Source organism: Ornithorhynchus anatinus, chromosome 13, assembly GCF_004115215.2.
Source record: "Ornithorhynchus anatinus isolate Pmale09 chromosome 13, mOrnAna1.pri.v4, whole genome shotgun sequence".
Lineage (NCBI taxonomy): Eukaryota > Metazoa > Chordata > Mammalia > Monotremata > Ornithorhynchidae > Ornithorhynchus > Ornithorhynchus anatinus.
Window position 1 is genome coordinate 36,907,993 of NC_041740.1, and position 21,631 is coordinate 36,929,623.

The following is a 21,631-nucleotide window of genomic DNA, read 5'->3' on the forward strand; positions in this document are numbered from 1 at the left end:
TAGTCACTTAGCTTCTCTGGGCCTCAGTTTCCTCATTTGTAAAGTGCAGAGTGAATGCCCGTTCTCTTTCCTACAGAGCCCCAGGTGGGACAGAGACTGTGTCCAACCTAATCATCTGTATCTATCCCAAAGCTTAGTACAGTGCTTGGCTCATAATAAGCACTTGAAAAAAAGTGTCACTATGCCCACTGCAGTGGAAACATTACAGAAATGGTGTTCCCAGGCCATGAGGAATGGGGGTTTTCCTCATAACAACAGAGACTGGTGGGTTATTTACAGCCCTAAATAAAGCCCGGGAGGGATTTGCAACTTTGAAAGTGGTTCCAGAACTCTCAAATGCAGTGAAATAAAGTGAAAATGCAAAACATCAAAATGGTTTCTTTATCAGGGTATGACACATGTTGATGCCACACCTCCTTTATCAGGCTATGCCTACAATTCAAAATGAGAAAAAGCAGAAATGGAAGGGTTTTTTGAGACACAGATTTAAGCCCTTAAAAGGGAATGAGAGAGCTTCAGACCCTTCTGAAAGGAAATGGGAAGGAAAACACCTCCAGACACCATTTCATCTTTCATTGCAGATCCCAAACGTGAGTAAATAGAAGTTTTATATTTATATCTGCATAATAAGTATATGCTTATATACTCATCACAACAGAAGATAGGAAGCAGTGTGCCCTAGTGGAAGGAGCAGAAGCCTGGAAGTCAGAAGACCTGGGTTCTATATTACATTTTGCCTCTTGCCTGCTGAACAACCTGGGGCAAGCCTCTTGATCTGGCTGTTTTAGTTTTCCTCATTTGTAAAGTGAGGATTAAATTCCTGTTCTCTCCCCCCTTAGACAGTGAGCCCCATGGGGCATAGCACTTATGACCAACCTATCTACCCCAGCACTTGGTAAATATTAAATGTGTAACAAATGCCCCAATTGTTATAAAAGCAAACCTCACTGACTTGTTTGTCTGCTTCCTCTCCCTCGTCCACACTTTAATGCCGAGATCCCTTTTCTAAAACAAACAAAAAAACCAAAAAACCCCACTTAGTCCACATCTCCCTTTGTCTCAAAAATCTCCAGTAGCTACATATCCATCTCTGCATCAAACAGAAACTCCTTATCACCGGCTATAAGGCACTTATAATCCACTCTCTACCCCCTACCTAACCTCACTGATCTTTCCTCCCTGTAAGCGCTCAATAAATACCATTTGATTGATTGAACAAGATGTCCTTCAGCTGCCAGAAGCAAGGGGGAGGAGGTAAGGGGGAGTAGGCAATTCGTGAAAGCAGCATGGTGAAGTGGATTGTGGGGTTTGGGGGATTAGAGGCCCTGGGTTCTAATCCCAGCTATGCCACATGTCTGCTATGTGACCTTGAACAAGCATCTCTCTCTACACTGTAAACTCATTGTGGGCAGGGAAAGTATCCATTTATTTTTATTTTGTACTCTCCCAAGGGCTTAGTAGAGTCCTCTACATATGGAAAACACTCAATAAATACATTTGACTGACCTCTCTGTCCTCGGTGACCTCATCTGTAAAAGGGGGATTAAGACTGGGAGCCCCATGTGGGACTGTTTCCAGCTTGATGAGCTCATATAATAATAATAATAATAATAATAATAATAATAATGGCATTTGTTAAGCACTTACTATGTGCAAAGCACTGTTCTAAGTGCTGGGGAGGAATCAAGGTGATCAGACTGTCCCAAGTGGGGCTTACAGTCTTGAGAAGCAGCATGGCTCAGTGGAAAGAGCTCAGGCTTGGGAATCAAAGGTGATAGGTTTAAATCCCACTCTGCCGCTTCTCAGCTGTGTGACTTTGGGCAAGCCACTTAACTTCTCTGTGCGTCAGTTACCTCCTCTGTAAAATGGGGATGAAGACTGTGAGCCTCATGTGGGACAACCTGATTAGTGGAAAGAGCACGGGCTTTGGAGTCAGGGCTCATGAGTTCGAATCCCAGCTCTGCCACTTGTCAGCTGTGTGACTGTGGGCAAGTCGCTTAACTTCTCTGGGCCTCAGTTCCCTCATCTGTAAAATGGGGATTAAGACTGTGAGCCCCACGTGGGACAACCTGATTCCCCTGTGTTTACCCCAGCGCTTAGAACAGGGCTCTGCACATAGTAAGCGCTTAACAAATACCAACATTATTATTATTATTATTACCCTGTATCTACCCCAGCAGTTGGAACAGTGCTCCGCACATAGTAAGCGCTTAACAAATACCAACATTAATGCCCATTTTACAAATGAGGCAGCCGAGGCACAGAGAAGTTCAGTGACTCGCCCAAAGTCACACAGCTGACAAGCGGCAGAGCCGGGATTTGAACTCCCCAGCCCGTGCTCTTTCCCCTGGGCCATGCTGCTTCCCGTATCTACCCAGTGCTCAGTACAGGGCCTGCCACCTAGTAAGCGCTTAGCAAATACCGTTTTTAAAAAGGAGAAAGGAAAAGAGAAAGGAAAAGAGGGCTCCCGGCCGGCTGTCGATGGACGGTGGCGAGAACTGCAACTCCCAGAGGCCTCTGCGAGCGAGCAGCTTGGCCACACCCGCCGCATCGCAGCGCTGACATTGGGCCGCGGGAAAGGCCGGGCGACAACAGCCACACGAGCCCGGCCGGCAAGGGGCTCGGACACCGGGGTGTCTCCCCCCCCCACCCCAGGACCGGCCGCCGACACAAAGAGATGGAAGGCCGGGCCGCGGACGGCTCCTTCTTGGGCGAAGTCGGTCAGTGTGCAAGGGAAGGGAAGGTGGGAGGAGCCGGTTGGGCTTGTCAGGATTTATTTCCTGCACGTCGATGTCAAATGCACATCAGCGGTGCTTGGCAAACGCTTACTTTGTCTCAGCGATTGGGAGAGGACAGCGCAGAAGACCTAGGAATTCCCGGCCCTCCGTGTGGCCTTAGAAAAACCTTGCTCTTGCGTTGCGTGTGGCTGCCAAAAACAGGGACAGGAGGGCCGGGTCCAGGTCAGCCCCGGTGCTGTCATCATGGTGTGTTCTAATCCTGCAGCGTCATAGAGCATCCCGGGAGGGAGTTTTTAGAGCGCGGAGAGATTGCCCTACATCCGAGGTGGATGATCACAGGTCCTGAGCCACCATCACGCCTCTGTCCTCAAGCCTCGACGAGAGACTTAAAAAGGCTCCCCGTGGTTCTGTGAACGTGCACCACCAGGAAGGTCACACGTGTGATCACCCCCCGAGCTGCTTGGAGAGAGTGATCTTTCTTCCTCTTCATAGCATGCGACAGCCACTTTATTATAGAAAGTCCTGATGTCAGTGGATCACGGATTTCCCCCTTTCCGAGAGAAAATCAGGGTGCGTTTGGGTAGACTCCAGAGGGACTCCGGATCATTCTGATGCTTGGGGATGGAAAAAACTTGTCATTCCCCCTCCCTTCCCGGGTTATGAAATGAAGACAAATTTGAATATGTCTTGAGCTCCTCCAGCGGGGGAAAAAAATATCCAGACGTCAGTATTAAGGCAGTTTGTAACTATAATTCACCAAACTTGGCTGGGAAAATAAGATGCTTTAAAACTTTACGAGAGTTACGTTGCCGGCAGGGAGTGGCAGTGATAGATACTGTAGTTACAGTACATTGTCCCTTGTTACAGAAATTCTCCCTTCCTATTCACAATCTGAATCATCAGAATCAAAATAGATTATTAGAAAATGTTGTCGTCTTTTCCAGTATTCAACCAGCAGGAAATATTCTGGGTTGACATTTGAGATTTCTTCTTTCCTTACAAAATGGGTTCAATCTTTTTGTGGACTTTTTTGGAGTTCTTTTTTTAATTATATTAAAGTGCTTACTATGTGCTAGACTTTGTACTAAGCACTGGGGTAGATACAAGATAATTAGGTTAAACACAGTTCTTGTGCTACATAAGGCTCACAGTCTTAATCCTCATTTTCAGAAGAGTACTAGGCACAGAGAATTTAAGTTCATTCAATAGTATTTATTGAGCGCTTACTATGTGCAGAGCACTGTACTAAGCGCTTGGAATGAACAAGTCGGCAACAGATAGAGACATTCTCTGCCGTTTGACGGGCTTACAGTCTAATCGGGGGAGACGGACAGACAAGAACAATGGCAATAAATAGAGTCGAGGGGAAGAACATCTCGTAAAAACAATGGCAACTAAATAGAATCGAGGCGATGTACATTTCATTAACAAAATAAATAGGGTAATGAAAATATATACAGTTGAGCGGACGAGTACGGTGCTGAGGGGATGGGAAGGGAGAGGGGGAGGAGCAGAGGGAAATGGGGGGAAAAGAGGGTTATGCTGCGGAGAGGTGAAGGGGGGTGGTAGAGGGAGTAGAGGGAGAAGAGGAGCTCGGTCTGGGAAGGCCTCTTGGAGGAGGTGCGTTTTAAGTAGGGTTTTGAAGAGGGGAAGAGAATCAGTTTGGCGTAGGTGAGGAGGGAAGGCGTTCCAGGACCGCGGGAGGATGTGACCCAGGGGTCGACGGCAGGATAGGCGAGACCGAGGGACGGTGAGGAGGTGGGCGGCAGAGGAGCAGAGCGTGCGGGTGGGCAGTAGAAAGAGAGAAGGGAGGAGAGGTAGGAAGGGGCAAGGTGATGTAGAGCCTTGAAGCCTTGAGTGAGGAGTTTTTGTTTGGAGCGGAGGTTGACAGGCAACCACTGGAGTTGTTTAAGAAGGGGAGTGACATGCCCAGATCGTTTCTGCAGGAAAATGAGCCAGGCAGCGGAGTGAAGAATAGACTGGAGCAGGGCGAGAGAGGAGGAAGGGAGATCAGAGAGAAGGCTGACACAGTAGTCTAGCCGGGATATAACGAGAGCCCTGTAGCAATAAGGTAGCCATACTTACCTACGTAGGGAAGGTTACACTAGGAATGTTAGGTGACTTGCCCAAGGTCATCCAGTAGCCAAGATGCAGAGCTGGGATTAGAACCCAGGTCCTCAGACTCTTGTGCTCGTGCTCTTTCCACTACAACATGCTGCTTCATTTTAAATTTCCATTTGAAGGTTTGACATATCATCCCCTCAGTATGCCACTCAGCACTGGAACTCCCCCCCCCCCCCCCCCGCATTGTTCAAATCAGGGGGTTGTGAGTTAAAAATGATCATTTCCCAGCAGTGACAGATAGAGGACTCGGAGATCCTGAAATAGCACTTGGGAGCGCAGCAGGGGTTGGTGTCAGAACCTGGAAGCCCCAGGTCTTGAGAGAACTAACTTTTGAGGTGTGTATAGTGCGGCCCAGGCATCGACAATCCCTTTCCTTGTCTGGTGGAGGAATCAGTCAGGCCTAACCCTGCTAAGTAAGAAGCCATGGAAGCAGTTGAGGGAGAGCAGCAGGTATTTTGGTTATCTCCAGAGGCTAAGGGCTGAGCAAAAGAAGTGGATACCAGGGAGGGTAGGTTGACAATCCAGGCCCTGGCACTGATGCCCAAAGCCTATGGCCTTGTGTAAGCACTGCTTCTTCTAGGAAGCTCATCTTTAGTCATTATCTCATTTTACCCCTTTACTTATGAGGTGAGTAAGGAGAAATCCTGTCGGCTAACCATGTAAATATAACCGGCTTTTCAGGAGTCCCAGGTGGATTACCTATTTTGTGAACAGCCCGGTAGTTCTCAATCAATCAATGGTATTTATTGGGCGCTTACTGGATGTCAAGCACTGTTCTAGGTGTTTGGGAGAGGACAATACAGTAGAATCGACAGACACATTCCCTGCCTACAAGGAGCTTACCGTGTAGAGTGTACAGAGAAGCGGCATGGCTCAGTGCAAAGAGCCCGGGCTTGGGAGTCAGAGGCCATGGGTTCGAATCCCGGCTCTGCACCTGTCAGCTGTGTGACTTTGGGCAAGTCACTTCACTTCTCGGTGCCTCAGTTACCTCATCTGTAAAATGGGGGTGAAGACTGGGAGCCTCATGTGGGACAACCTGATTACCCTGTATCTACTCCAGCATTTAGAACAGTGCTCTGCACATAGTAAACGCTTAACAAATACCAACATTATTATTATTATTAGTTACCCCCAGTTCTCTAGTATTTATCAGATTTGGGCACGTTCAGCAGCTGCCGTCCTGCTCTGCTTCCTTCCACACTTCTCCCAAGTCACAGTCCCTGCAGCTTGTTCAGAAATGCTCCCTCCTCCCCCCACACCCAGTGTCCACTGACCTGAGTTCCCCTCTAGACCTTAAGCTCGTTGTTGGCAGAGAACGTGTCTAACAACCCTGTTATGGTGTCCTCTCCCAAGCACTTAATACAGTGCTCTGTATACAACACAGTATGATCAATTGATTACTGCTCTCCATCCTCCCGAGAGACTTCTTCCTAAATTGGAATACAGGGCTGGGGCTGGTAGCACTCCAATAATGGGGACGCAGAGCCACTGAGACCCCAGCCTGATCTTACCTATTAGTAACTCGCTCGCCATCTGATCCGGGAGACTAGAGTGGAAAAGGATGCCCTGCCGATGAAACCCTCTGTCCCTTTGCCTGCCCTCTGCGCCTTTGGCTGGACGAGTGACCTCGTAGTCTAGCCATGAGTGGGAGAAGGAGCTCCCCTTCTCGAGGTAGAGAAACATCATTCTAGGGCTCCAGTTTGGGGGATAGAGAGCGGGAAGATGAGGCCAGAAGATTTGGGAGCCAATCAGATTAGGGGACAAAGGAAAGGAAATAGTTGAAGATTTGACCTCAAGGGATAGGAAAGAGAATGCTAATGATGTTGGGAAGTTGGTAGAAGAGGAGAGTGTAGGAAAGAGGCCAGGCATGGATACTTGTAGCTGGAGAGTTCCTCACCTATAAAATGGCCAGTTGTCTGCTGTGTGACCTTGGGCAATTCACTTCACTTTTCTGTGCCTCGGTTCCCTCATCTGTAAATGGAGAGGTTTGAAGACTTTGGGCCCCATGTAGGGCAGGAACCGTGTCCAAATTGATTACCTTGTATGTACCCCAGGGCTTAGAACAATGCACATAGTAAGTGCTTAAATACCCTAAAAAAGAACTCTTTTATTATTATAGCATTAAAGTGCTTGTAAGGGGTCGGGTATTGTGCTAGGACTGGAGTAGATAAGAGTTAATCGGATCAAACACAGTCCCTGTCCGACATAAGGTTAGCAGTTGAAGAAGTTGGTAGAGCAGGCATTATGCCCCCATTTTGCCGCTAAGAAAGTGGAAGCACAGACAGCTATGTGACTTGCCCAAGGTCACAGAGCAGGCCAGTGGCATAGCTGAGATTAAAACCCAGAGCTCCCGAGGTCCAGCGCCTTGTGCTTTCCTCAAGGCCTCGGTACTGCACGATTGTGACTTTTTTGTCTAGGAAAAACATCTCTTCTTAACGTGGGCAATTTTTGTGTTCCTGTATAGGCTTCTGGGTGGACAGGACACCCGTCCACGAGGCAGCCCAGCAGGGCCAAACCTTGCAGCTGCAGCGTCTGATAGAGAACGGAGCCTGCGTGAACCTGGTCACCGTGGACTCCATCACGCCTCTGCATGAGGCCAGCTTGCGGGGCCAGACCCAGTGTGTGAAGCTGCTGCTCGCGGCTGGAGCTCAGGTGAGGACCTCTTCCTCCTCATCATTCAGTCTCTGGAATCGGGACAGGGAGAGGGCAGCCCTGTGCCCGCTCAACTGGAAGGACCTTGTGGCCCCTTGTTCCCCTCGAGAAGCAGTGTGGCCTGGTGGAAAGAGCCTGGGCCTCAGAGTCAGCAGACCTGGGTTCTAGTCACCTTGGGTAAGTCACTGATCTTCTCTGGACCTCAGTGTACTCATCTGTAAGGTGGGAATAAGATAATCGTTCTCCCTCACCCTTAGACTGTGGATTCCAAGTGGGACAGGGATCGTGTCCAATCTGATTATCTCCTATCTAGCCCAGTGCTGTGTGCATGATAAGTGCTTAACCAATTCCACAATTATCATTAGTAGCAGAGAACAAATCAATCAATCATATTTATTGAGCGCTGTACTGAGTGCTTGGAACCAAAACCCCCCCGGGGCCATAGCAGATTTTGTGGTTAGAACGCGGGGTCTGCTGTCCTGCTACTGAAAGAGCGGATACCAAAGCAGATGGTTCAGTCGGTCAATCAATCATATCTAATAATGTTGGTATTTGTTAAGCGCTTACTATGTGCCAAGCACTGTTCTAAGCGCTGGGGTAGACACAGGGGAATCAGGTTGTCCCACGTGAGGCTCACAGTCTCAATCCCCATTTTACAGATGAGGTAACTGAGGCCCAGAGAAGTGAAGTGACTCGCCCATAGTCACACAGCTGACAAGTGGCAGAGCCAGGATTCGAACTCATGACCTCTGACTCCCAAGCCCGGGCTCTTTCCACTGAGCCACACTGCTTCTCCAAGCTTATCTATCGAGGGCTTATTGTGTGCAAGTTTCCTCAGTATCTGGATGGCCTGAGGCAGGGTGGTCTTTAGTAATAGTAGTAATGGTATTTACTGAGCACCTCCCAATAATAGTAATAATTACGGTACGGTATGTGTAAGCACTGTTCTAAGCCCTGGAGTAGATACAAGTTAATCAGGTTGGACCAAGTCCCTATTCCACAAGGGACTCGCAGTCTTAATCCCATTTTACAGATGAGGTAACTGAGGCCCAGAGAAGCAAAGTGACTTGCCCAAGGTCACATAGCAGACACGTGGCAGAGCTGGGATTAGAACCCAGGTCCTTCTGACTCCCAAGCCTGTGCTCTACCCACTGAGCCACACGATCTCCTGAATGTAGTGCCCAGTACTAAGCGCTCAGGAAGTCCACCAGAATGACACCAAAGTGTGTCTGTGTTTCTGCCCAGGTGGACGCCCGGAACATCGACGGCAGCACCCCGCTCTGTGACGCCTGCGCCTCGGGCAGCATCGAGTGTGTGAAGCTGCTGCTGGCTCACGGGGCCAAGGTCAACCCGCCCCTGTACACCGCCTCCCCGCTGCACGAGGCCTGCATGAGCGGTGAGGAGCCCAGCTTGCCCCCCGAAGGCTGGGCAAGGGAAGACCTCACCTCCCCTAGCCCAAAGGCCGGGTCGCCCCAAGAGTGTCGTCCTCCTCCACCTCCCCCGGGGTACGGTTGGGTGACCGAGAACAGGTCACCCACCACAATACCTCCATGAGCAAAGGGGTGGGGATGGTTGCCTCCATCCCCTCCATCCCCGACCCAGACAGCAGCAAATTGGGGAACGCAGCATGCTCCTGGACGAGAAGTAACCTGACCTAGCGGATAAAGCTTGGGCCTGGAAGTCAGAAGGATGTGGGTTCTAACCCACTTATCTGCTGTCTGACCATGGGCAAGTCACTTAACTTCTCTGGGCCTCAGTTACCTCATCAGTAAAATGGGGATTAAGACTGTGGAATTTAAGTCCTTACTATGTATAAAGCACTGTACTAAGTGCTGGGGAAGATACAAGCAAATCAGGTTGGACCCAGTCTGTCCCACGTGGGGCTCACAGTCTTAATTCCCATTTTACAGATGAGGGAATGTAGGCAAAGAGAAGCAAAGTGACTTGCCCTAGGTCACACAGTAGACAAGTGGCAGAGCCAGGATTAGAACCCAGGTCCTTCAGACTCCCAGGCCCGTGCTCTATCCACCAGGCCACGCTGATGCAGGTTCCCTCCTCCTCCCTGTTCCACAGTCTCTTACACCTGACGGGGCCTTCCAGAGCTGCTGAAAGTCCAGCCCTCAGGCCCGTTGCTGCTCCATCCTGGCCTTGGTCTACATCTGGTCATTGGTCAGAATAATCCCCTCTCAAGGAAGGGAGTGAAAGCCTGTGTGGGCAGGGAAAACACTCTTAGTTTCTGTTGTACTTTTTCGAATATGATGCTTGTCACCCGGGGTCGGGGGTGTTAAATAATAACCAACACAGATCCTAAAAGCTGCGGAACCGTAGAACTGAAGAGACCTCATGAGATCACCAGGTCCAGCCCCCTGCCATGAGACATCGCATATCTAGGACCGCTGAGTGGACTCTGCCTACCCTCTAGGTCCCACAGGGAATCCAAACAGCTGCTTTAATTCAATCATTCATGTTTCTTGAGCACTTACCATGTGCAGGACACTGTACTAAACGCTTGGCAGAGTACAATATAACAATAAACAGACACATTCCCTGCCCACAACAAACTTACAGTCTAAAGGGATGAGCTTTGTCCTGGCTTCACCTTATCCATTGCCCTGCAGCTCTGTGAAGTACAGTGCTCTGCACACGGTAAGCGTTCAATAAATATGGTTGACTGTCGGAATGACCTCCTCCCCCACAACCCCCAAATACCATGGCTCTTTACTCTTCGCTCCTTTAAGCCAGTAGGAAATAATAATAATAATAAAAATAATTATGGTATTTAAGTGCTTACTATGTGCCAAGCACTGTTCTAAGCACTGGGTAGATGCAGAGTAATCAGGTGGTCCCACGTGGGGCTCACAGTCTTAATCCCCATTTTATAGACGAGATAACTGAGGTGCAGAGAAGTTAAGTGGCTTGTCTAAGGTCACACAGCAGACAAGTGGCGGAGCTGGGATTAGAACCCACGTCCACTGACTCCCAAGCCCATCCTTTTTCCACTAATCCATGAGCATTTATGGCTTCCCGGGCTTGTTTGTTCACTTACAGGAAGTTCGGAGTGCGTGAGGCTCCTCATAGACGTCGGTGCCAACCTGGAAGCCCACGACTGCCACTTCGGGACCCCCCTGCACGTGGCCTGTGCCCGGGAGCACCTGGACTGCGTGAAGGTGTTGCTTAAAGCAGGTAGCGCTCGCGGGGCCCGAGTGGCCCAGGGGCCAGCAGGGGTGGGGAACTGCAACGGAGCAGGTCGACGTAAGCACAATCCCTGCCTCAGGAGCCCACAGCGGTCGGAGGCCAGATCCCGACCGGAGATATTGGGGTGGGCTCAACCCCAGCGAAGGGATCAGGGAGGAAGGGAAGGTTGGATCTCCTCCACCTCAGGGATCCAAACATGGCTCAGAGAAAACCCCCACCCTCCTAGGAGGGCTCAGCCATTGCCCGATTCCTCCCATCTCCCTCCCGCCCCAGTTGGAGACAGAATAATAGTAATAATAACTGTGATATTTAAGTGCTTACTATATGCAAGGCACAGTACTAAGCACTGAGTTAGATACAAGATAATCAAGTTGGATACAATCCCTATCCTACATGGGCCTCACAGTCTTAATCCCCATTTTACAGATGAGGAAGCTGAAGCACAGAGAAGTTAAGTGACTTGCCCAAAGTCACACAGCAGGCAAGTGGTAGAGCCGGGATTAGCACCTAGGCCCTGTGACTCCCAGGCCTGTGCTTTCTCCACCAGGCCAAGCTGCTTCTCATGAATCCTGTGAGGGGTGGACTGGGGGCTTGACCCAAGGGACAGGACACAGCCTTGTCAACGATGTTGTTTCTAGAGTCAATCTATCGAGGCTTTAGCGGCAGCCAAAACCAAAAAGCTGAGGCTAGGAGGACTTTTTGTTCTTCGTCCATTGTACTTTCTGGCCCAACATCCTGCAGAAAATGGCCCCTGGGCTTGATGCTTTTCCTTCAGCTCAGCCAAACCAAGCGCAGGGAGGGGAAGGCCACACATACCTGAGGCAGCCAGGCCTCTTTGGGAAGTGACGTGGGTCAGCCTGGAAATTGAAAAGTGAAAGAGACCTAGTGAGGCACCAGCAGGACCCTTTCCAAGAGTTGGGGCCTCTTCACAGGGCTTTGAATTAGCTGTTGAATTGTTTCCAGTGAAAAAGCTCACTGGCCGAGTGAAAGAAGGTTTATTGGAATGAAATGAGGTTTCAAGTTGTCCCGTGTTTCAATGAGGAATGTCAATCACAAGAATTTAATAGCTGGTGCTGGTTGTCTCTATGTCCTGGGCCCAAATGGTTTTCAGTGGGAGTTCTAGGCAGAACTGAGGAATCCAATGAGGTGGGGATGATGATAATAATGATAGGATTTAAATTTTCACTATGTGACAAGCCTTTCACTAAGCAGCAGTGTTCGAATCCCTGCTCTGCTGCTTGTCTGCTATGTGACCTGGGATAAGTCACTTAACTTCTCTGTGCCTCAGTTACCTCATCTGTAAAATGGGGATTAAAACCTTGACCCCCCCCATGTGGGACAGGAACTGTGTCCAACCTGATTAGCTTGTATCTGCCCCAGCACTTAATACAGTACCTGGCACATAGTAAGTGCTTAACAAATACCATATACCAAAAAAAAAAAAAGCACTGGGGTAGATGCATGATAATCAGATCAAACACAGTCCTTGTCCCACTCGGGGATCACAGTCTAAGAGGAAGGGAGAACAAGTATTTTTACAGAGGAGGAAACTGAGGCACAGAAAGTTTAAGTGACTTGAGTGTGTTAAAACGGGAATGAAATATCTGTTCTCCCTCTTGGACTGTGAGCCCAGTGTGGGACAGGGACTGTGTCCAACCTGATTATCTTGTATCCACCCAAGCACTTAGTACTGAGCTTGGCTACTAGTAAGCACTTAAGTATCAAAATGAATCATTATTTCATCCCCCGGGCTGCCCAGGGAACCTGCTTAGAGCAGGGTAGTGCAGGATCATTGCTGGGTCCTTTTTATTCCCTAAAACCCTGAGTGGCCATTTGATCATGCACAATATGGCGGTGACCCTGGCAACCTTTGGTCTCTGGCCCAAGCTTGGAGAGGAGACGGGGGAGAGGAGGGAAGAGGTGAGAGTCCAGGAGAGAGAGGGAGATTCCACCCAGTGGTAAATAAAGCCAAAGAGTAAATGTTTCACTGTACTGCTTGTGCTCCTGGAACAGCCAGAGCCGGTCCGTGAGCCCTGATTGGGAGCGTCACCGGACACCCAATCAGCCCAGCTCCGTCAGCTTTGCCCTTGTTCCTCTACCTTCCCCTGACAGATTCTTTCGCACTTCTGCCCCTTCCCCATCCCCCCAGGCCTTCCATGGCCGTTATTCAGCTCACTGGTCTGCTGAGTGACATGAGTTGACTGGCAAGTGCGGGATCCTTTCCAAGACGTAACCTTTCAGCACTGTCTTTCTCTGGAAGCGATAAACAGACTTCAGATCTCACCTTCTCTTGAGGGATAGTGAAGAGAGCAAGAGATTTTGATGCCCAGATAACTTTTTGCCTTAAGCACCTTTTTTCTATTCCTCCCCACATGTTCCTTTTCCATTCCACTTTTCTCCCTTCAAAAAATGGGGAATGATCTATTTAAAGCAGGCTGTGCTGTAAGGTTAGAGACCTGGATCCAGTGTGTCACTCCCAGAGGGCCGTGGGGTCCCACGGGTGCCATAGCTGGGGGTGGCAGGGGAAGGGGTCAGGAGACTTAAGTAGCAGAGCCTCTGCCCTTTACCCCACCCAGTCCCAGGCTGAAACGCTGCTGCTCCTGCTTCCCCACCCTTGCCGCTGCCACCCAGGGCAGTGGGAGGAGGACGGGGATCGGGCCAAGCGCTGGTGACTCAGGCACCCACCCCAGGGACGGCTGCGGCCCTCCTGAGTCTCCTTGCTAGGGCGGGAGGGACACCCAGCTGCTAGGCCTAGGTCACTTGTCCTGAATCGGTCTAAGCTTGGCTCTGCTTAGTTCCACCCACCCCCGGGGTGGCCTTGTACAAATCCCATGCCTGTCTCTGTGCCTCAGGTTCTCTATCTGGGGAACGACTCACTAATCCCCACCCCACCCTGCTTCATGGTAATGTCTTGAGGGGAAGGTAAATAATAGACCCAAGAAGATTTTCAGCTTGGGGCTCTGCAGTGTCAACCCTATGTTAGGCAATTTAAAGAGCTTGGTTTTGTTTTAAATTTGAACCAAGTTTGTTAAATTGGTATATTGACCCCCCCGCCCCTCGGCTCCTGTCTAAGGGATGTCTCCACTGACAAGAACTCTGGGTACACAACAGATAACACTGTTGCGGTCCAGTGGTGTACAGATTCAGGGTTGAAAGCCTTTTGCTCACAAGACTGTTTTCCCCAGGCTCCTGAAGGGCAGACAATCCATCAGTGGTATTTACTGAGCACTTACTGTGGGCAGAACACTGTACTAAGCACCTGGGAGAGTTGGTAGATACGTCTCTTGCCCACAACGACCTCACAATGTAGACAGACAAGGTCTGACTATCTCCAGTCAAACCTGGAGGGAGGAAAGAATACCAGGCTTCCCTCTGATATTTGGAGATGAGAAGTTCCAGTTTACAGCCCCTCCTTTCATTCTGTAAAACTGACTGAAACAGGGAGCACTGCTTACTTGTAATTCCTTCCAAAGACCGCATTTGGCTGCCCTTCACGGCAGTGGATTCAGCCCGCTGATTGGACCTAGGTTTTGATCACCTGCTCCTTCTGCATCTTGCATGAGTCGTGTTTGATTTCCCAAATCCCTTTCCCAGTTTCCGGACCCCCGTATCTACGCAGGAGCTAATTTGGGGCAGTCAGCATTCCTAGCGTAGAAGATCCGGCCTGGCTTTAAGTCTGGCGCCTCAGGAATGTGGCGGAGAATTCCTGAGACCCCCAGGGGGACGCCTTGAAGACAGACCCTCGCTGAATGGCAGTTGTGTTCTTCTGGAACCTTCCTTTAAGGCTGAAACTTTCTTCCCAAGTTTTTAAATAGCTCCCTCCCAGCCGAAGCCCGAGTCCTTCATTTAAAAGTAGACTTTGAGGCAAAAAAGCAGCAAGCTGGACCCTCAACCCCTGGGTTGATTTCTTTTTGGAAAGAACGTCTTTGCATTTAAAACTGCAGCACAGTGCACTTTGTGTGTGTGTATGTATAAGAGCACAGGCCTAGGAGTCAGAGGACCTAGGAGTCTGCCATCTGCCTGCCTGTGTGACCTTGGGCAAGTCACTTGACTTCTCTGTGCCTCAGTTACCCCACCATCTGTAAAGTGGGGATTTAAATCCTATTCCCTCCGAGAGACTGTGAGTCCCGTGTGGGTCAGGAACGCTGTCTGATGTGTTTATCAGGAATCTATTCCAGCACTTGTACAGTGCCTGGCACATAGTAAGTGCTTAGCAAGTACCATTTAAAAAAGAAAGGTAGAGGGCTAGATCAGCTGAGCTCTTGATAACCCCTTCAATCCTAGAATACTAAAATTTATAAAGGTGGGAACAGGGTTCCCTTTTAAAATGTACAGGCCCCGGGCTGTTACAACATACAGCCATCAATCCTACCTGTACTCTGTTAGACCAATTGTCCACCCGGTCCAATATTTAGTCTCTGACAGTGTCTAAAGGTGAGTACACTAAATACTTAGAGGAAGTTTGAGATCTACCCTCCCTGAAGTCACCCTAATGGATCAGTCCCCCTCCAATTAGCTTTTCCCACCACAGGTTGCTCTGGAAACCTGTTGTAGAATGAATCATTCATGAATTTATCCCTCTTGAGCCTAATGACATTTTAATTCTTGCACCAAAGCCAGTGTTACAAATGCCTGGCACTAAGTGCTTAATAAATACCACTTATTATTATTACAATTATTATCACTAAGGGTGTAGATTCCATCCAACTTCATCAGCAGTCACTGAGCACCGACTAAGCAATTTTAGAGCATATAATAGATGATTATACCACCTTGAATATTTTATAGACCCCTTCTGTTTTCTCAAAGGACTGTTTGTGTGTTCATAGTATTTGTTAAACTATGGACTAAATAAGGGCCTAAGTATTGGGGCCATACAAGATCCCCTCTAGACTGTAAGCTCATTGTGGGCAGGGAACATGTCTACCAACCCTGTTATAGTGTACTCACCCAAGTGCTTAGAACAATGCTTGGCACACTCAGTGCTCAATAAGTACAACTGATGTATTAATTTGATCAAACACAGTCCCTATCCCATGTGGGGGCTCACAGTTATTGAGGGAAGAATTCTCATTACTTTTCTGTTTGTCCTCACACCATCTCTGGGAGGTTGGGAGATGCAGGTATTATTATTCCCATTTTGCAGATAAAGAAAATGAGGCAAAGAGAGATAAAGTGACTTGCCCAAGGTCTCACATTGGCCCCGTATAAGAGATAATACTAACTGGGTCCTGGGCCATCCAGACTCCAAACTCTTTCCATTTCAGCTTGCTGCCCAGTCCCTGACCTGGAGGATCTTACAGTCTAATGGGGGGAAGACAAGCAAGACAAAAGTAATAGATTAGTGAATATGAATGGGAAAACATAGATCAACAAAAGGTGAAAAGCAAGTAATTCCATATTTGTATAAGAACTAATGGAGTGACATGAACGGAAAAGGTGGGGATTGTCCTGGGAGACCTCTTGCGGGAGATGAGTTTGTCAAAGAAGACTATGAAGGTGGAGAGAGATGGGATTTGGCAGATTTGAAAGGGGAGGGAGTTCCTGGCCGGAGGAGGATGTGCAGTTTTAGATCCTACTCTACTCACCTTTCCAATATAGAATGAATTTTGACTTATTTTTCCTTAAGTATCCTTCCCAAGTCATGTCTGGTAGTTAATAACCAAGAAGCAGCACAAAGGCAGATGCCAACCCAGGTTGTTTTTACCCCCTTTCAAAGGGCTGCTAAGGTTCCAATTACCTCCTGAACCCAGATGGGAAGCTCCCCCTCCCAGCCTGCATCAGAACTGCTGCCATCGTCGTTTCAGAGGAGGGAGGGTCTTATTGTGTACAGGACTCCCCAACAACGGCATCCTCAGAAACCCGAACACAGAAGTTGCACTCTCTCACTTCCCCCACCCCCTTCCCAGAGGAATTTTCTAGGTTCGCAGAGGACCGGGATCATTACATCCTGAGACGCCGGTAACGGTTCCTATCTTCTTTCTCCCGGCCTCCCAGGGGCCAACGTGAACGCGGCAAAACTGCACGAGACGGCCCTGCACCACGCAGCTAAGGTGAAGAATGTGGATTTGATTGAGATGCTGATCGAATTCGGAGGCAACATCTACGCCAGGGACAACCGAGGGAAGAAGCCTTCCGACTACACCTGGAGCAGCAGCCCGCCTGCAAAATGCTTTGAGTACTATGAGAGTGAGCTGGGGTCGGGGCCTTCAGTGAGCAGTCTCCCTCTCTCCTTCCCCTGGTACCCCTGCTTTCCTCCCTTCAGGTTGTTTGTAATCACAGCCATCCTGTCACCTTCTGACAAGGCCTGAAGGTGTCCCTTAGCCCAGTGTCAGTAGAAGCAAGCCCCAGCTTTGCATCCAAATGCTACACGTTACAGCCTCCTCCATGACTCCCCTTCCCCTCTTCCCCCATGGTCCTGCTGCTTTCAGTGGCCATGAATAAACTGCAGGGTCACACTGGGCCTGCAGCCTTTTGAGCTCATATCTCTAGACTGTGAGCTCACTGTTTATCTTGTACTCCCAAGCGCTTAGTACAGTGTTTCGCACACAGTAAGTGCTCAATAAGTACGATCTAATGAATGAACAGCTGGAAAGTGATATTTGAGAACTTATTGCATGCAGAGCACTGTACTAAGCACTTGGGAGAGTACAATACAACAGTATTGCAGACAGATTCCCTGTCCACAATGAGCTTAGTCTAGAGGCTGAGTTTACAGTCTAGAGGGCTGGAGATTGCCAAGGGACAGTCACCAAACTTCCCTTCATGATTCTGAACATCTAGAAGCGTCCCGGTTTTCTTGGAGGGTCATGGTTCCCCACCCCCCACTGAAAGGGTATGGTTCTCTTACCCCACCATTTGCATAAGGGAACACAGACTGTTCAGAGTGGAGATCAAGAGGAAGAGCTGGGTGAGTCCCCAGGGTCGGCCTGCCACTCTGCTAACAGGCCTTCCTATGCTCCCGCGTCCCTCCTCTCATTTCAGAGACGCCCCTGAGCCTGGCGCAGCACTGCAGAGTCAGCCTGAGGAGAGTCATGGGCGTTCGCGGGCTGGACAAGATCTCCAAGCTGAACATCCCCCCGAGGCTCATCCACTACCTCTCGTATGACTGAACCCTGGAGGAGAGGGCAAGGGGCAAGGTCAGCAGCACCCGCCCTCCATCTGCTTTCGCCTCTCCGGCCCCCGGGCTCAGGCGGGACGGTGACTCTAGTGCACGCGTGGCATAACTGTGGAACACAGGACCACGCTCCCATCCCGCTGCCCTCTGATCAGGGAAATAATTTCCAAGGCAATAAGAAGGTATGAACTCTTAGCTCTCAAGCTCAGGTCTGGTTAGCCGGTGCTATTTACTGGGAGCTGCTCTGGGACCCTTGCCCAGTCCAGACCCTGCAGGTGCTAAGAGACGACACTCCCTTGGGCCAGGCCTGCTCCCTTTGGGTCCTTTACTGAAGAGACTTTCGGCCCAGAAGAGCGGGACTCGAGATGGGCAGAAGGCCCATGGAGCCTTCAGGACCCTCTTTTCGGCCCCAGGGAGAGAGCTGAGAGAGGCCAGGCTGCAGCCTGAGCCATTCCTTCAACACCAAGTCTGCCAGTTGTTTGGGCCCCCTCACCTGCTGGGGGCTAGGACCAGGGCCAGAGGGGAGGATGGCAACCAGTTTGGAGGTATGACCACTTTTTGGCTTCCACCAGCCCTCTGGGTTTCCTCGTATGTCAGCCCAGGGGACACTTGCAGGCAGGGCTCACCTAGGCCACAGTGGTGGCCGGTGTCCTGTGGAAGGACAGCTGGCTGTTCAGACAGGCTCCGCTGAGGGCGGTCTCTTGTCCTCAAGTGTTGTTTACCAGGAGAAGACTATAGTCCTTCAGCAGGCCTCTAGTTCAGTGTTGGAAACCCTCAGCAAAGAAGCCAGAAAGCAGTTTCCCGAGCCGTTCTGACACTATACCCTCCGGCTACAGCCGGAGGCATCAGAGCCCCACTGATCTGTCCCCACCTCAGGTGGCAGGGGGAGTCAGGGACAATGAATGGCGAGGCTTTCTGCAGCTGCGGCCTTGGTACCTCATACTCAGAAACATCAACGAAGGCTTCAGGTCCTTCTGGGAACCTGGGGGTCCCCTTCTAGGGCCACACATACCGGTTCTCTGGAGTCACCTAGCAGATATCTAGGAATAAGACTTAATCGTGCTTGAAGTATTCATGTAAAGATGTGAAGGCAGGGATGCACTTTAGCATTTTAAAGCCCGCCTTGCCCGTAGCACTTTTAAACTTAAATTGCATTTTGGGCTGCTCGCTGGAGCGCTTGTTGCTCTGCCCCCTCGGATTTACTGATTCGTCAGGACTTTAAAGCTAGTAGAGTCCTTGAGAAGAGCCTCACTAACCTTCCCCAGCAGAGGCTGCTGCCGAGCAGTCAGATGGATGAGAGCTGGCCGTCCGCTGTAAAGCGACCCCTCCATCCTTTGACTAGGACAAAGAGTGTTTCTGATCCAAGAATCTCTGAATACAAGCTCTGAATTGTACGTGAGGAAACAAAACCAAAACACTAAACTTGGTATGCTAAGCCACCTGTGCCGGCTTCTCTGGGATTGCTATTTAAATTTAAAAAAAACCGGTGGTCGGGGGGTGCCCTGGGAGAGGCCCACCTGTTGCAGAGATCCCCATGTTATGAAGGAATTGAGATTGGAACAATGAGGAGTTACTGAGCAATATTCTGGCTGGTGTGTGTACACATCACACTTCCGCTTTGATTTGCACATAAGCACACACCCATTCTTACCTGTAGACACCCAAACCCACCCCTTTCAGACCTGCCTCCTTATGCTGGGGTTTGTGGTGGGAAGCAGGGGCAGGGTCCTTTTTCCGTCCTAACCTAACCCTAGGATGGCCTTGGTTCTCTCTGTGTGTCAGAGCTCACGTTTGACCGCCCTGCCGGGCAGGGGGCAAGGCTGAGCAAGGCCACTTTTTCCCCACATCTTCTCACGAGCACAAGTTCAGAAACGACTGCTTCCAGAAGGTGTAGACACCCATGCACTTTGGGGCCGGTTCTGGCCTTGAAAGAGAAGCAGCTGGGGGGGAAGATGACTTCCCACTCCCAGACCGCATCTTGGGCTGTGGCTGGCTTCGGGTCGTCCCAGCCCTCCACCCATCCCCCATCTACAGAGCGCCCTGCTTCGTTCAAGAACCGGAATGTCTCTGGGGAGGTCTGTCAACCAGCCTGAGTTATTGGTGATCCCAGGAAATAATAGTTTTAAAAAGCAACTTTCCTTGCTGTTAGCATTTCATCTGCCCTGTTGAAGTTCATGGTAACTTTGTATATAATAAAATAGTATGACCAGATTATAGAGTAGGAGGCTGTTTCCATGGTGGAGGGGAGAAAACCACTCACTTTGAACCCTGCTGTGACCAAGAGGAATCAGTGGCCTTCATTGAACACTTACTGTGTGCAAAGCAAGGCTGCTTCCTGGCCCCATCCTCTCCCCTCACCCAGGTGGCATCTCTGCTTTCCCTCTGTATCCCCACTCCTATTTGCTAGGCAGTGAAAATTCAGGTCCCACCACCACCACCTTGCTACTGAGCTGTTCTTTATGCTCTTAAATGCCTAGTCATATTTCTTCCGGTCTACAGTCGTGTTCTCTTTCCTCTTTCTCCAGCACTCTCCTTGCCACATCCACCTCCACCCCTGTGGAGTGTCAGAGTACTTTCCTCCCAGTGGCCCCCTTACAACACTTAACACACTTCCTGCCATTTTTGCTCCTTAACACCATCCTTCCCTCACTCGTGCAGTTGTTCTTCTGCCCTGTTCCCTCCCAGCATTTGCCAACTTGCCCTGCCTTTCGGGCTGCCACTTAGTCACCTAAAAGATGGATTTTAAGAAGCCACCAGGGACAGCCACCACTTTGGGTTCTAATCCCACTTTCAGTTCTCTGGGCAATGGTAGAGAAAGACTTTGGACATAACCAGCAGGAACACAGGCCTGAGAGTCAGAAGAACCTGGTTTCTAATCCCTGCTCCACCACTTGTAGGCTGTGTGACTTTGGGCAAGTCACTTCACTTTTCTGAGCCTCAGTTACCTTATCTGTAAAATGGAGATTAAGACCGTGAGCCCCATGTGGAACATTGACTCTGTCCAACATGATCTGCCACAGCACTTAGAATAGTGCCTGGCACATAATAAATGCTTAACAAATACCATTTAATTAAAAAAAAAACCCAAAAAACAGGTAGGGCAGTTTAGCCCAGGTCACTGTAACAGAAGTCTAACAGCATGCATTTTATGGGGATTTTGAGCCAGACTGACCCCTAAAAGTTATGATGATTATTATAGTATTTGTGGAGTGCTTACTATGTGCCAAGCACTATATTAGTTACTGGGGTAGACACAAGATAACCAGGTTGGACAAAGTAGCTGTCCCACATGGAGATCACAATTTAAGTAGGAGGCAGTAGGATTTAATCCTTATTATACAGATGAGGAAATGAGCATAGAGAAGTTAAGTGATTTGCCCAAGGTCACACAGGAAGTGACAAATCCAGGATTAGAACCCAGAGCGCCTGTGTGCTTTCTATTAGGGAGTCCAGTCACAAAGGCTTTGGGACCAAGAGCCTGTGTGAAGGAGTTGATTATAATGCTAGTGATTTATGGAGAGCCATTCACACTCACACAAAATTATACAATCAGTTTGGACTGTGCTCTAAACCTCTGTCAGGACTTAACAGTGTTCCATATACCACCACCCTTTGGTCAAGTCACCAAAAGCCCAGATCTTTGGTTGGTGGTGGGGCAGGAATTCTTTTCATAGTTTTCAGAAGACAAAGGTCAGGTGATGCAACTGGATTTTCTGCTTCTCTGCCTTTGCCACCCCTCCTGGGCCGGTCTCCATTTTGTTAAAGAGCATGAAACTGGGCGCCAGGAAGGAGACCTGGATTCCAG

At 49.6% G+C, this 21,631-nt stretch overlaps 2 protein-coding genes across 4 annotated transcripts in view; one reads left to right on the forward strand and one right to left on the reverse strand.

Annotated features, from left to right (window-relative positions):
- Window positions 1-21,631, reverse strand: part of TASOR2 (transcription activation suppressor family member 2) — a 108,792-nt gene that overhangs the window by 46,495 nt on the left and 40,666 nt on the right. The gene's annotated exons all lie outside the window — the stretch shown is intronic.
- Window positions 2,559-20,040, forward strand: ASB13 (ankyrin repeat and SOCS box containing 13). Of its 2 annotated transcripts, none has more exons than XM_029077736.2 (6): window positions 2,559-2,720; window positions 7,327-7,514; window positions 8,760-8,910; window positions 10,563-10,697; window positions 16,707-16,887; window positions 17,694-20,040. In XM_029077736.2, the coding sequence occupies exons 1-6, from the start codon at window positions 2,678-2,680 to the stop codon at window positions 17,815-17,817; spliced, it is 822 nt and encodes a 273-aa protein (XP_028933569.1). In that variant the 5' UTR covers window positions 2,559-2,677; the 3' UTR covers window positions 17,818-20,040. The 2 variants fall into 2 exon arrangements, with proteins under 2 accessions (XP_028933569.1, XP_028933568.1); XM_029077735.2 differs by having other exon boundaries at window positions 2,560-2,720; window positions 16,707-16,898.

What these genes read in the sequence shown, in the direction of transcription:
- ASB13 (XM_029077735.2), top strand. Translation starts at nt 2,678, where the DNA reads ATGGAAGGCCGGGCCGCGGACGGCTCCTTCTTGGGCGAAGTCG. An exon ending in CTCCTTCTTGGGCGAAGTCG is followed by an intron (nt 2,721 to 7,326) that starts GTCAGTGTGCAA and finishes GTTCCTGTATAG; the next exon opens with GCTTCTGGGTGGACAGGACA. An exon ending in GAAGGTGTTGCTTAAAGCAG is followed by an intron (nt 10,698 to 16,706) that starts GTAGCGCTCGCG and finishes CCGGCCTCCCAG; the next exon opens with GGGCCAACGTGAACGCGGCA.